Here is a 15343-nt window from a genome sequence, read left to right as displayed (position 1 = left end):
GTACCACCCTCCCTATTAATGCCCGTTCAAACCATATATACGGAAATATAGCGATTAGAAGGCTCTTCAGCCTCCTGTTCTCAATTTCAGCTTTGCGAAAGGGAGCTGGGTGTGAGACGCTGGGTCCTCAGAGAGCAGCTCTATGGGTGCCACACACACGTGATGGGGTCGGGTCTCGGGCTCAGGGCTCGGGGACCCAGGCTGCGGTCGCTGGAAACTGACCTTGATCTCTGCCCTGAGTTCGGCCAGCTGCATCTCTGCCATCTGACTGGCCAGGTCAGTGAGCCTCTTCAGTTCTTCTGCCTTCTTCTGACGAGCAGTCAGGATCTCCACTGCCAAGTGAGAGGGAATACGTTAGGGCCAGCGATGTAAACATAGGAAGTAACCTGTGTAGTCACTTCTCCTTGGAGTCAGTTCTCCTTCTGTGGAGTGGTCACTCAGCTGGACCATGGCTGCTTTCTGAGTTGGTCATCGAGGTGGGTTCGAGTTGGTGCTCATCACCAACCACCCATTTCTGGATGTCCTCGCCCACCCATCCCAACAAACACGATCCCTCTGATTCACTGCACACCCACACACAGTCTTCTTCATTTTCCTCACTGGCATCTGGTCTCACTGACTTAATCTGGACTTTTAAATGTGTGCGTTACTCAGAACAGCTATTTCAAAAAAAGGACACGTATTAAAATCCTATCTGAATGGTATTACAAAGATAGGAGTCCATTAAGCCAAACTCATTCTTCTGTGTGCTGTCCTGCTAAATTCTAACAGCATCAAGCTTCCTGAACCTTTACACACACTCGGGGCAACCAGCTGTGTTACTGGAGTATGACATAAAGGGTTCACTTGATTGATCTCTGTGAGCTAAAAATGCCTTTTCTTTTGACACTCTGCAGATATGTTTCCATTCTGCATTCAGATGGAGGTTCCAGACCAGAGTGTCCTGGCTTTGTTTTTAGTGTCTCCATGGAGACATCTCAAGGGCAAGTCAAAGCCCCTTTGAGCTGGATTCGTGGGCACTCCTTAGCATCTGCACACACAGCGAAGACACCAGGGAGCTCGCTGGTACCACATTTCACACATCTGCCAGATGGACTAAGGCTCACGTAGATGTAGTAACCCACAAGTTAATCTGTGTGTTCGCGTGCGTGTGTGTACATGTGTGTGTTTCCCAAAAGATCATGAAACTCAAAAGCAATGAGCACAAACCTATGGGGTGAGATTTAATATGAAGTCTGATCTTTCAACAGACAGACTTGAAGCTCTCTAATTCAAGCCACACAGGATATGCCTTCATTCCTCTGGACAAATATTTTGAGTTATAAGAAAGGAGAGGCCCATCTAACTAAGATACTATGCACACAACACATCCTGTTCTAGGTTGAACGAAGGTCAACTGCTTCCTTAGACCTGATTCGCAGCACACACGCAGAGCCAAACAATGTGACTTCTCACTGTGAGAGTTCTTACTTCGTAAATGTCAAAAACAGTCACCTTAAAACCCCCCAAGAAGTTCAGAGGCAGTCCAGAGTTAAGAAGACTTCCTGCACATCAGAAACCATTCTTCAGACAGACAGAGAAACATTATCTGTTTATGCTGAGATGTCAATAAAATAAGAAATCTACAAGTAAAGCCTTACCATCTGCCAAACTGCTCTAATCATGCTCTAGCTATTCACCGGGACTCCCCGCCTCCCACGTACACCAGGTAGCTGGGCAGAGGCCGGTCTAGGCCTGGCGGCCTTGCGGAATACAGGGAATTCCCATCTGACCATAGACAGCGTGTCACCGCACCATGTCCCAGGTTACCCAGTGAGACCAGAGGACACGAGAAGGTGACCCACTTTCACCTTTGGCTACAGAGCGCATATGTTTTGTTTGGTCTGCACATGACAAGTTAATTTTTGAAATTAACTGCCCACATTTGAAAATAAGGGGAGTCCGTGTGAGAGCTGGACTCTGGCTTCTCTTCAGATAACTCGAATTTCTGGCCATGGTTGGCGAGCATTTCCCTGTGACAACAGCTGGCTGGGGCTGAGAACTTGCTGCCCTTTTCAGGCAGAGCTCGGCGCTCCCCGGGCCCGGTCCCTCCCTGCCCTGTCAGCTGATGAATGTCACCTGCCCGGCTTCTGCAACAGGCATCTCCCATCACAGCAGAGACTGCACATGCGGTTATTTGCGTCCATAACACCTCGGGGCTGGCACACATGTTGGCTGAATGGACTGAATAAATGAACCAATCCGCTACTTAAAAGGAATATGCAGAGAGGACAGAAGTTCCTTTTCCACGGCGGCCACTTAACAACGTCTAGGACTCGTACCTTTGAATATTTGTTTGCCAGTATATTCAACCTATGGACGGGACTAATGTCTGGAGCATGGAAAAATTATTTTTGAGTAAGAAGATGAAAGAAAGTACTTTCTTTGTGCAAAGTCTTAAAAAATTCTGAAGGCCCAGACTTGACAACAGCTAGCACAGGGGTCAGCGGACCCTGAGTGAGGACACAGTTAAGCAGATCTGACGTTTCTTAACGGATCATTTATGGGACTGGTGACAATTAGGGGCAACTGTTCTTTTTGATTAGGTAGAACTTGGGCATTCACACCAAACAAAAGATTTTATAGAAATAGAGATAAACGGGCCCTAAAATAGGAATGCAGGTGCAAGGTCACCAATAAAGCCTTAGTTTACACTCTTGTAGATATGCAAGGGAATGCAGATGTTGCATCAGCAAGTGTTGGATGAGTTTTACATATAGTCTCATTAACATTTCAAAGCCGTTCATGATGAGAAAGCCTTAAAACTTGAGATCTAAAGCTACATGCTTTGGGGAGAGGCATTTATTTCACCTCAAAAACATCAATCACAGAAGTAAAAAGCAAAAAACAAAACCAGATTGGATCCTAAAATTCATTGATCCTAAAATTTAAAATAGAATAACAAGTGTGTTGTGAAAGCACCCTCCTTTGATACCTCTGTGGAGGGAACAGTTCACGCAGCGTTAGGCTTCCGCTGCTCGCAGGACTCAGTTCAGATTATTTAGGCACTTTTGTGAACAGCATCTGGCGTGCTGAAAGCCGTTTTCTCAACAGGAATTAGACATTCCTTCAAGTTCCTGAAACACACTGGGAGCTTGCTCCTATTGCCTGGGCCTTGGACAATGTTGAGGGCTTCGTAAATAGAACTCCATCGCGGGGGAGAGTCCTTGAAACCCTGGGACGCAGGGAGCTGGGGCAGAAGTAGCTCTTCAGGCACAAAGTTTCTTTGAAATCCTTTTTATTCCTGAAAAAATTCTTGTGAATCCTGCATTTTATTTCACAATGTGTCTGTGTTCCTATTAATGTAAAGTAATGTTTTCTTCCCACATTTCTGGCCAACTTGGCTCTCCAGGAACCTGCCCATGTGGGCCTTCCCCTCCCTGGTACCCGGACAAAGTCTGGGGCCGCCGCACGACGGCAGCCTGGTCCCCGCATCTGCACAGTGTGATAGCCCCACGCCTCGCGAGGCCACTGTGAAGCTACATGCAGTAACTATGAGAAGTGGTTAGTACCGTACATTCCAGAAAAGCTCACTACGAATATTATTAATAAAGTGAGATGTATTCATCTAGAACAGTGGTTCTCAACCTTCCTAAGGCCGCGACCCTTTAATACAGTTCCTCATGTAGTGGTGACCCCCAACCATAAAATTATTTTCGTTGCTACTTCATAACTGTAATTTTGCTGCTGTTATGAATCGTAATGTAAATATCTGATATGCAGGATGTGTTTTCATTGTTACAAATTGAACATAAAGCATAGTGATTCATCACAAAAACAATATAGAATTATATATGTGTTTTCCGATGGTCTTAGGCGACCCCTGTGAAAGGGTCGTTCGACCCCCAAAGGGGTCGGGACCCACAGGTTGAGAACCACTGATCTAGAATATACTTTCTCTGTTTGTAATTACCTTAACGTTCACCGATATTGGGTCCCGCAGCCTATAGACACTGAATTAATTACAATGGTTTGTTTAACAAATATTAGGAAGTACCTACAGCCTTCTCAGTATTGTGTTAGGTGCCATGAGGGATAGTAGGAGCTTATGTTATAATTGAGGAAATATGGTTTCTACCGTGTGCAGGAAATGAAAAGTACTCGTGAGGCAGTAGACAAGCAAGCTCAAGGTGGTGGCTGTACAGACGGTTCATTACCTTGTGGGGAGAGAGTCTCCCAGCTTCTGTGTGTGGAGATGACACGGCTGACACAGGCCTGTCACCTGAGATGCCGCATGGCCCCTGACCTGCACCGTGTGACTGTCCAGGAGGGGTTTGGGCTGCCCTTTGCTAACAGAGCTAAGTGCCTGGCACGGATTTTCTCATTTCACCTTTACAATAGCTATTTGAGATAGATACTATTCTTTTTAATATATCTTTATTGATTTCAGAGAGGAAGGGAGAGGGAGAGAGAGACAGAAACATCAATGATGAGAAAGAATCATTGACCGGCAGCTTCCTGCATGCCCCACACTGGAGACCGAGCCAAAAACCTGGCCATGTGCCCTGACGGTGACCTCCTGGTTCACAGGTTGACACTCAACCACTGAGCCATGCAGGCTGGGCCTCGAGACTAGTCTTATTCCCCTTTTTCTGATGTGCAACCACAGAGTTTGAGACATTCACAAAATGGTTCAAGGTCACACAGCCAGTAAATGGGTGGAACTTGGACTTGAACTGGGTTCTGCTTCCCCGGCTCTGGGCAGCGGCCGGAGAGCTCCCACAGGCCTCCCCGTGGCTGTCCCAGGCTCTAACATGCTCTGACACAGGGCAGCACACGGTCATGTTTCCCGACCGAGTGAGCTGTGGAAACGGGGTGCCCTCCCGAGAGGCTCCGAGTTCCTTAGGTCCTGGCACCGAGCATTGTCCCGAGAAGAAGAATGAGCGCACGAAATCGCGGGTGTTGTGTTAACCTCTCAGACAGTGATGTGCCAGCAGCTTTCCGCTTGGGTGCCAGGGGAGCATTTGTGCCTGTGTCGGCTCTTACTGCTGTTACCAATAGGGCATGAAACGGAAAAGGGAAGATCAGCTTTACCCGAGACACAGGAAACATCCCCCCAGGTGGAAATCACTTTTACCTCAGAAACCAACCAACTGCAGAAGCATAAAACAATGTCTCTATCGAAGGGACTGCGCGATGGCCTCACTATCCCACAGCTGGACCCTGGGCCACATTTAGTTTTATTTCATCAAACCTGCCCTCTTTTAGATCCTGGAAATTAGCTTGTAATTATTTAGAAAAGCTGGGTAAAAAAAATAACAATAGCTATTTCCCACGAAGGGACTACTGACGTATGGACACGGGCCAGGCGAGAAGAATGTGAAGAGAATGCAGAATCTGGCCCGAGCCTTCATTCCGGTAACAGAGATGCAGTGCCGTCAAAGTGAAGGCATTTAGCTGAAACCCGGCTGGGGCTGCAGACTGCCATCTGTCTAATTCACGCGATGAAATTTCGGTAAAGATGGAGAATTTAAAACGCTCAGGGGATAGGAATTATAAAAGTAAATCCCAGCTTAAAAACATGGTCTCAGGGTTCCCGTGACCAGAGCAGGCTGAAGTCAGTGCTGAGAGAGGGCTCCCGCGTGTCCACTTGGGCTGGTGTTGGATCTGATTGTGCAATCTTGTCTCGGCTGGAATTTCCAACCCATGAGCCTCGGCCCATTTGAGACGGCAAATCTGCCCGACCTGCTGCCGTGGAACCTCGAAGCAGTGGAAAGGTTTAGAGACGAGTTTGAAGATAACAAAATAAATCAAACCCAGGGAATAAATACTTGGTGTTAAAACTAGGAAAAGTTTTGCAATGATCAAGATGGTCTGAGTGTGTTCATTGTTCAGTGTCTGGTACATTGGGCAATCTCACTTGTGATTTCAATTTAAAACATGCAATTCATCTTCTTTTGAGGCGTCAAGCTGGCAGGTGTCAGCCAATGCGCCTAAGTCTGTGAACGGAACTGGAGCGGGTCAGGAAAACGTCACTGAGTGCATCTCTAAGTCTGAGCTGCTCATCTTAGCAGAGCTGCTGACAAGCTTAGGGTGCTTTGCCCATTAGGTTTGTGAGTTTGCCTGGTCAGACGCCTGACGTGCTAAAAAAATAAAGACCAGACATATTAAATTCATAAATGTTCTTTAAAATGTGAAGAGGAATTTAAGTTTCAAATGGGACTTATTTTTTTAGGAAATTAAATTTGGTTGGATTCAGTTAGTTGAACCTAAAAAAGGACCAAGTGAAGAGGACTGTGCGAGTTGTAGAGCGAGATTTGTGAGTTGTAAAGGCTTAAACGTTATGTTTTAAAGTTTAATACGAAAATTAATGTCATTTTTAAATCCAACTACTGGAAGTAGCCCAGTATACGCACCAAAGTCCCTCTGGACTTGAAATAGCTCCTGGGACACCTGGGACTTGCGAGGGCCCAGTCTTCACACACGAGGTCACGGAGGTCCCCGGGGGCTAAGTGACGTACTGCCCAAGGTGACGGAGCTCAAGAGCCAGAAAACCGTGTGGATTTTAGGACCCAACTCGGAATCCATATCACGGTCAGTCTGACCTACAGACAGCTTCCGACGGGGGAGGCCCCTGGCCCGGCCACCAGGGCTGTACTTACTGGCTTCTTCTTTGACTTGGTCCATTTCTGCCATCAAGGAAACTTCTTTGTCAATGATGCTGAGGGGAAACAAAACAAAAACAAAAAAGTTAATCAAAGACGAACTTGTAATAAGCCCTGGAAGTAAAAGAAAGATTATTTTCATTAAACAAAACGGAAATCACCATAACTATTTCCCTGTGGCAATGCCAGCCGCACACTCTGCTTTTCCGAAATGAGGCGACGTGGAGGGACGTGCCCCAGGATGACACGGTGGCAGCTGCTGATTAAATCACTGTCAGCAAGTCTAGAAAAAAGCCTTTCAGACTTGCAGGATGGCACCGCTTTGAATTTGAATTTGGGAGTATTTTTGCCCTACGAGTTCCCAAGTTCCACAACAATATAATACATATTTTAAAAACTGGTGCATGGGTCACGGAGGCTGGTTAAGTTCTCTAGGGTCTCTGTGCTTCACTCTCCCAGACTCTGGCTGTGGGCTGGGGGGAGGGAGGGGTGGGGAGGGGGAAGCCATTTACTTTGAGAAATGCGGCTGGTCAATCCCCCACATGCTCTATCACATGAGTCTCTGCCTCCTCATTCCCCCGGGAAAGCGTTTCAAGCATCTTCCAATGAACATTGCTCCATTGGGCACGGAACAGGAGTCCCGGACAACCGCTTTGGGCCTTAGGGCTCGGGAAGAGGCCAGCGGACTACTGGGTGGCAGGTCACGGGAGACTGGCAGGTAACTTGCCTCCCTCCTCTTCCTCAGTGGTGTGCAGCGGGTGGCCTGGGTTTGGGATGGCTGCATAGGAATATGCCATAGACAGCACTAGAAACAGGGGGAGACTGGCAAAACCTTCATCCGTGGAACAAATATTTGCCGAGTGTCTGCCATGTACTAGGCAAGGGTGGTGAGGCTGGGAATACCGCTGTGAATGAAAAAAAAAATTACTACCATCCTTGGGGAGCCTACATTCTTTGGGGAGAGGTGAGAGGATCTGCTGAAATTACTGGGAAATAATGAGAACCAGAAGAGGGAAGAAAATGGTGATGGCAAGAAGAAGAAATTAGGGCTCCCCGACCCTCAACCAAACAGAAGGCTTCTAACTGGTCTCCAGGTTTTGAGAGCTCGCAGAGTATGCCACATAGGAAATGCATCCATGGGTACAAGCCTGGGTGTATCCAGACAGCCTCACCAAATCCCCACCCCCTCTGACCCCCCCCAGGCCACAGGCCCTGCAGCTTGTGTGTGTTGGGTGAGGAGAAGAGTGTAGGAAAGGCTGCTGCAAATTTTTTGCCAGCTCCAAAACCGTGGCCAGTTTTTGCATATTCATTTTCCTTTGGCATCAATAAATCTGATTAAATCTGTTAATATCATTATGTACCCAGAGGGTTTAGGAGATGGACAATGGACATCTGGGGCACAATACACCCTCCCCCCGAGGTCTGATGCATAGGACACAAAGCTGGGCACTCACACAATGGTGAGTTCGGCCTCCCGGGCCCCCCACTGGAGGAATGGAGGCTACGCACAACACACTGTTAATCTGCTTCATGCCTATGTGAGGATGTGAGAAAGCCCGTGGAGTTGGCACCAAACCAGGCTTCTGTTCCTCTGGTATTTCAACAAAACACTGTCCTCAGAGTCTTAGTAATTCAGGTGCTGCTCTGTGCGACTGCGTTCAAAACGCCCGTGGATACAGGCAGCCGGGAATCTGCTGAGTCAGGTCTCTCGTCGGAACCGAGGATCTGAAGGCACACCCGGCCCGACAGCTCCCAGTGAACCTCCCTCAGGCACTGCACGAGGGGCGCCCGAGCCTTTCCTTGGGCTCTGCTTTCAAGGCCGCAGGCCTGGAGAGAAGAGCAGCCGTGGGAGGTGGGTGCAGGGGCCGGGCCGTGGAGGCCAGCCCGTCCTCTAGCGGCTGCTGCACCAAGCTGAGCGCCAGACCACAGGAAGGGCCAAGAGGAAAGCCTGTCTGAGCCTCCCAGGTGCCCACGGGGCCTGGTGGTGTGGCATCGGCTGCACGAGGAATTTCATCAGTGCGGTTCACACGTCCTATTGAATCTTAGAGGCAGCGGACAGAGAGACACTGCAGTGCCGCCTGGTGACAGACAGCTCCGCGGGCGGGACCAGGCCAGATGCTGGGTGAAACCCTGAGATGGAGTTACCAGCTATGGAGGCTGGAGGGAGAGCCTTGAGAGGAATGCCAGCTGAGAGCTGACGAGTCACAGAAAAGTCACAGACAGTGTCGCCAACCACATGCCCACAGGGAGGCAAAGAGGTCACCTGCTTGCTTTCCAGGTACACCCGTGTGGCCATGTCCGCCCTCAGTTACCTCAAAATGAGGCTGATCTTGGCTAGCACATCCCGGCAGCTTGCTGCGTCCCAGGCACGTTGAACAGAGCGCCAAGGCCTTGCTGGGGGATCTCATGTAAGCTTCCCGGAGGGCAGGAGCTCTGCTCGCTACTCGCCACAGGGCGTGGCACATGCCCTTGCCTCGGCTGGAAGGCAACGCTTCTTCCTCTCATTAAGTCCGAGCATCCCTTCAGGCCTCTGTTTAATCATCGCATCTTCAGGGAAACGCCGAGTGTTTAAAAGCTGTGTGATCTTAGACTATTGTGAGTTGCTCCACAAAAATTGCTTGATCGTGATGAATGTAAGGGAAGAAAGCATATTCATTTTCCTGTGGCATCAATAATGAAACTTCTCCTTAATTGGTATATTGTGGTGCTTGCACATAAATCACGCTTATGCAACAATTTATATCATGTTTGTCTCTGACGGAATCTAATCACTTGAGACACAAACTGATGAATAAAAGTGCACCGATATTCACCAAACCACACAGGGTTTGGCTTCGAATCAAAACAGGTAGTTAATGATTCTGTTCTCAAATTGAGACGGCGATAAATTATTGAAATCTGTGCTCTCCCTCCGCTAATCACCTGCAACTCTAAGTTTTGAACATTTCTGCTTTCCGCAGCGGTTGCCGGAACCGGACTGGCACACAGAACGCTGCCACGGCTGACCGCCGGCCACTGCGCGGCTTCTCCGTGGTCGGGTACGGTCCCGAGGTCACCGACTTCAGCCACGTGACCACGTGCCACCTGCCCTGAGCTCACATAAACCCACGCTGACCTCATGGGCTTCAGATGCGCCCTTTCCCTTCCAAAACACACCTCCTCGTTTCACCCAAACTCTCCGGACAGTAAAGTTTTATTCTGTTGCCATAAAAAAGCGTTTATTATCAAAGCAATAAGGTGTGAGGAGAAGGAGATTACCATGGCGGAGCCTTTACGGTTTATTATATAGTTAATCACGGAGATAAAGTGTCATTTTATAAGAACGTCCCCACTGTCTCGATTCCTTTCTGTAGAGGACTCATAATAACAACAATAAAAAGAATCGGAAAGGCACTTCAGCAGGATGGAGCGACCTGTCCCTGCTCCGTGGAGGACTCTTCTGTAAGCCGGCCCGAGGCCTGAGGGACCGGCTGCTTCGGCTGGCAGCGGGATGGGCCAGGTCAGGTCTCGGCTCTTCCCAGACGAAGGTGCTGGGACAGGAGCAGCCACACGCTGCTGAGCTGCTGAGCAGAACCAGCTGGGGATACTGAGGCACAAACGCAGAATCTCAAAGGGCATGTGAAGGCATCCATGTGCAGCAGCAGCAGGAGGTAGATGCTGGGGTTCAGAGGGGCCCCTCCCACCTCGGGGCATGGGCCTCGGGGGGTCTGCCTCGGGCCTGCAGTGGAGAAATGGCCTGGCCCATCTCATCGCCACAGTTCTGCTTCAGAACCTCCTTGTGGAGGAAGTGCTTCGGGCTGGAGCTGCCTTAACCCTCAGCTGCCAAGCGGAGCGAAGCAAGCAGAGCTTCTGGAAGGAGACAGCGAGGAGCCCAGAGCCCCGCAGGCCGAGGAAGGCCTCCTGTCCGCCATCGAGGGAAGAGGCTGCGTTCGCTGCTGGGCGAGGGGGCTGGGGGATGCTGATGCTGCCTCCGCCGCCTGGCCCCCGCATTCTACACACAGCACACAAGTGAGCGACACTCTAATGCAAGGATTCCCGTGTAAAGAACTTCTATTTCTCTCACACTGCACACATCCCCCCACGGGGGCTCCCTCCTCACCACTGCACCAGCGGTGAGCACTGTGAGCGCCCGAGGAACGCCTGCTGGGCTCCTGGCACCTTGCAGAGCCCAGGGGCCGCCGTGTGTGTGTGTGTGTGTGTGTGTGTGTGTGTTGGGGGGGGGGCTGGGGCTCAGGAGGGAGCACAAGGGAAGAGCCCGCCTACACTGCCCACAGGTTCAGGCACCCAGGTCCCCTCCCCGGAGTGACAGGACTTCCCCTCCCGGCGGGGGGGCAGACAAGCTCCCCGTACACACTGGGGGTGCACAGTGCCAGGGTGCCATGTCCAGGCCATCTCCTCAGGTATTACCACACGTTCTAGGGCCCAGAGCCAAGCCAGTGGGGGTTCAGCTTACCCATTCCCCGGGCCCAGACGCAGCAACACTGAGCTTCTCTATTCCCAGGCAGGAGGAGGGCAGCCCAACACCTACGACAGGTGCCTGCGCCCGGTGCTCTCCAATGCACTCAGCTGCCAACCAGGCCGGGCTGTTTTACTTCTATTATTTTTTATCGGAGGTAATATCCTCTGTTAATGTTAGCACCTCCCCGTCCACATGCTTTTTGTTGGAATCCTACGATGATCGCAGCACAGCTAATGAACATTTCATCACGCTGTCTGAGGTGTGTTTCTGGGATGAGACACACGCAGATGGCGCACCAGGACCAACTCCCAACATGTAGGAAACACGGGAGTCCCTCAAATCAGACACAGCTGATTGAAAAACAAACACAGGGATTCCTCTTTCTCCTTAAAATTTCTAAGAGTTGCAAAATCCTGCAACTTCTATGAATTCCACATGTTCAACAGGAAAATCTGTAGTCCTTACATACACCTCTGTTTAGAATTTTACATGTGATTGTGCTTACTAGGATTTCTCAGCTTTGCTAATTACTTCTTAGTTTCGTTTCTTTCCATGGTGATCACTATTCAAGGAAAGCCACTTAACTGGTCTCAGTTTCTATAGCTACAAAAATGGTACGAGTTACCACCACCCCCTTCAGAAAAACAAACAAACCTAAAATGACTTCTATGGGAGAGAAAGCAAACTTCTCTCTGCAGGGGTCTCTCGGCACGAGGACATGGTCACTCAGGGCCCGAGGTAACAGCCGGGGCTGCTGGGCCCCTCCCACCCACACGCTCCACAGCCTGCTTGTCTGCTCCCATGGGACCTGGTATGTTTTTTGGGAAGGAGATCTCTCTCATCCCTTAGCAATGTTCTCCAGGTAATGGTCCCCACTGTGCTTTCTGAATGCATAGCCCTGGGCCCCGCACCCACAGACGGGGGACGCTGGGAATGAATGGGGCTCTGAGGCTCCCTGTGATGCCAACCTCTGAGAGGCACCAGCTGGTCACACATTCATCTACCTACTGGATGGACGAGTGAAGGAAGGGGAAGAGGAGGCAGAGAGAAGGCATGGGAGACAGGCCAGGGGAAGGAGGGCTGGGCTGGTGGCAGCAGTGGCCACTCGGAACCCGGGTCCCTTTGCCTTACTTCTCTCTTCACCGAGCAGTAAACAGCAAAGAGTGGTGATGACACATCCGTATCTCAGGCTGGGACCCACAGCACGCTGAATAAACAGAGAGAGGAGAAGGAGACGGCCTTCCCAGTGTCCCGGGTTAGAGGGAAAGAAATTCATTAAATGCTTATCTGGAAGCGAAGAAACCGACAATAGATGGGACTTCTCTCAGGCGCAGGCTAGAGATTTTCTGGAATAATCTAAGAAATGCGTATCTTGTACCTGAATCTTCACAAAAGCTCTAGAAAGTGACAGCGGCAAGCCTGTTTTGTAGCTGAGTAGAAGTTAAGAAACTCAACCATCTTCAGAGCTAGAAAATGTGGAGATGGGATTTAAATGCTGTTGTAATTCTACATCTCATGCCTCCAGGTAAGTGGTTGATAAGCCTTGAACATGTGACTTTCTTTAAAAATACATATTTTATTGATTTTTACAGAGAGGAAGAGAGAGGGATAGAGAGTTAGAAACATTGATGAGAGAGAAACATAGATTAGCTGCCTCCTGTACACTCCCCACTGGGGATGTGCCCACAACCAAGGTACATGCCCTTGACCGGAATCGAACCTGGGGCCCTTCAGTCCACAGGCCGACACTCTATCCACTGAGCCAAACCAGTCAGGGTGAACATGTGACTTTTGTTAGAGTCCACTGGCCTACTGAGAACCAAAGATTTACAGTCACAGGAAAAATAACATAACATACTCACAAGGAATTTTATTAGAGTAACTCTGGGTGTTTTATATATTCTTTTATATGAGTTGCTGCTGCCTGGCTACAAATTGCCCAAAACAATGCCTTGGTCTCACTCTGTACCCATCTAATAAACAGAAATAAGCTCCAAGGTCCATTCAGAAATTGTGAAATTATAATGTATTTTGTATTTACACTAACATATAAGAACAAATTTGTCTTATTTTCCAGTGACAATGGATTATACTATAAAATTAAAAAGACACAAATAATACATACTCTGGGATTGTGAAGATAGAACAATTTGCTTAATTCCCTTTCATATTCCCATTCTATAATGAAACTAACAATTCTTATTCAAGGAGCATGTTACCCAGCTGGTTTGATCGGTAGCCTTCATGTGCTGAAAAGGTTCAGAAATCTTTTCAGATTTCAAGCTGAAATTAGAGCCAACCGCGTGCTCTCCAGCTCTGGGGGGTGGGGGTGGGGGGCTATTATTCTGCAAGGAAGGCTGCGCTGAACGGGAAGCGACTTCGCAGCCTAAGTGTGCAGCGGCATAACGTCTGGCGGTAATCACACGCGAGGCTCAGCAAGGCTCTTACTACGAGGTGCTATTCAGGCTGGTTTCCTGGAGACGAGGCCGAGACTGAAAAGGCTGGTTCCGGAGTTTTTTGTATTTATCAACCTGCTCTTCCCTCCTGCTGAGTGATTCACTGAGCCCTGGCAGTGCCCCGGGGAAACATCTAACCCAGAGAAAAACCTCGGGGAGGAAAGGAAATAGGAAAAGAGAAGCTTTTACCTCCCAGAAGCGAGCGCCACCTATTTAGAGCGACACATTCACACACGAGGCAAGATTTGAAATGCACGGCACCTCAGGGGCTCGCCTCGTCGCAAAGTCACAGGCACCTTGAGCTCCTGCGTGGCGTGACTTACCCTTCCCACAGCTTCGGCGTGGCCTGGAGCCCGCTTCTGTTTACGGGACGGGTGCAGAGCGAGGCAATGGAGCTATTTGGGGCAATTTGTCAGGGAGGACAGCAACAAAAAACCGGGCATACGGCCCTCCTGAGGCATAAATATATTTATTAGCCTCTTCTGCTACTGCCTCTTGATATCCTTTACAGGAGTATGTTCAGGTCCATTCGGTGTGTTCTTCTAAGATGTGGGCAAATCGCGAATCCTGGGTGTGGGGAGGAGGCACGGGCCTGGATAGTTTCCGTTGCGCAGTACTTGGTACAGGTCACAGGCAGGTGTGCACTTAGGAAGGTCATTATATGAGAAGGAAAGTCTGGTTTATACAGGTTTTGATCAATGGGAAGATTGTATTCATGTTCAGAGCAAAAGGACATAGAGACTTTTCATTCAATGTCTTCAAAAAATTCCATAAAAATATAATGTAAACTCTTGATTTTGTCTCCATCACATGCTTGGTTTAAGGTGCTGGCAAAATGTAGCAATCATGTCACACACTGCGATGTCAAATTATTACATAACAATCTACGTGGCTAAAAGCTCCCTAACCTCAGCCCTTCTGCTGTAACCCACGACCAACACCCCTTGTTGAATAGGGCAGAGAAAAGCATTACTTTCCTGCAGGACACACACCACTCTGATACTGGTGGGGACACTAGGAATACTTATATGTCAGTCGCATCATTTTATATCTTTAAAAAAAATTTTTTTAAATTGATTTCAGAGAGAGAAAGGGAGGGAGAGAGTGAGATAGAAACATCAATGATGAGAGAGAATCGTTGATTGGCTGCCTCCTGCACACCTCCTGCTGGGGACTGAGCCCTGACTGGGAATTGAACAGTGACCTCCTGGCTCATAGGTCCATCCTCAACCACTGAGCCACACCAGCAGGGCTTAGCCACACGGTTTTAAAATGGAGTGTTTACTCATTATCCGTGCTCCTGTCAACACTCGCCACGTTTGCCTGTTGTCACAGCGTCTTCTCTGTGACACAGATCTGTTTCACCCAATACTCATTTCCTCTCCATTTATCTATCGAAGTACATACAGTGCCACAGTTCAATGACTCTCCTAATGAAGGGAGGCTAATTAAACGGAGAGCAAGTATGTGTTCAACTACCACTGAAGCATAAGATACACAGAAAGGCCTGTTTTCATTCACGCTGGGGAGCACAAAGGCTGGCACACCTGAGGATGCCACTGTGGCCGGCATGAGGGTGGCTGGACAGATGCCACGTGTGCCCAGGTGCACTGAGCAACACTGCTGCCTGGCTGAGGCCGAAGGGAAAGAACCACCGCTGGAGAGAAGCACTCGCTGCTGAATTCATTGTCACAGGCCTCAGATCCTTCCCCTAATCCCCGGCCCCACTGCGCTGTGTGGTCTTATTGCAAAATGAGAAAAAGACTCCGGTCGAGACAGAACGG

At 49.2% G+C, this 15343-nt stretch overlaps 1 protein-coding gene across 5 annotated transcripts in view; it reads right to left on the bottom strand.

Annotated features, from left to right (window-relative positions):
* Window positions 1–15343, bottom strand: part of SPATS2L (spermatogenesis associated serine rich 2 like) — a 151023-nt gene that overhangs the window by 8495 nt on the left and 127185 nt on the right. For all 5 annotated transcript variants that reach the window (XM_070421783.1, XM_070421782.1, XM_070421785.1 and 2 more), the window contains 2 exons: window positions 6642–6700; window positions 223–332 (listed from right to left, as the gene is read on the bottom strand). In XM_070421783.1, coding sequence (XP_070277884.1) covers window positions 223–332; window positions 6642–6700 — 169 coding nt within the window. The remainder of the gene's footprint in view (window positions 1–222; window positions 333–6641; window positions 6701–15343) is intronic.

Source organism: Myotis yumanensis, unplaced genomic scaffold (genome assembly GCF_028538775.1).
Source record: "Myotis yumanensis isolate MYYU_CA2020_CCGP unplaced genomic scaffold, mMyoYum1.0.hap1 SCAF_8, whole genome shotgun sequence".
In the NCBI taxonomy this organism is placed as follows: domain Eukaryota; kingdom Metazoa; phylum Chordata; class Mammalia; order Chiroptera; family Vespertilionidae; genus Myotis; species Myotis yumanensis.
The sequence above is the reverse complement of the archived record's forward strand: the minus strand, read 5'-3'. Positions and strand labels throughout refer to the sequence as shown.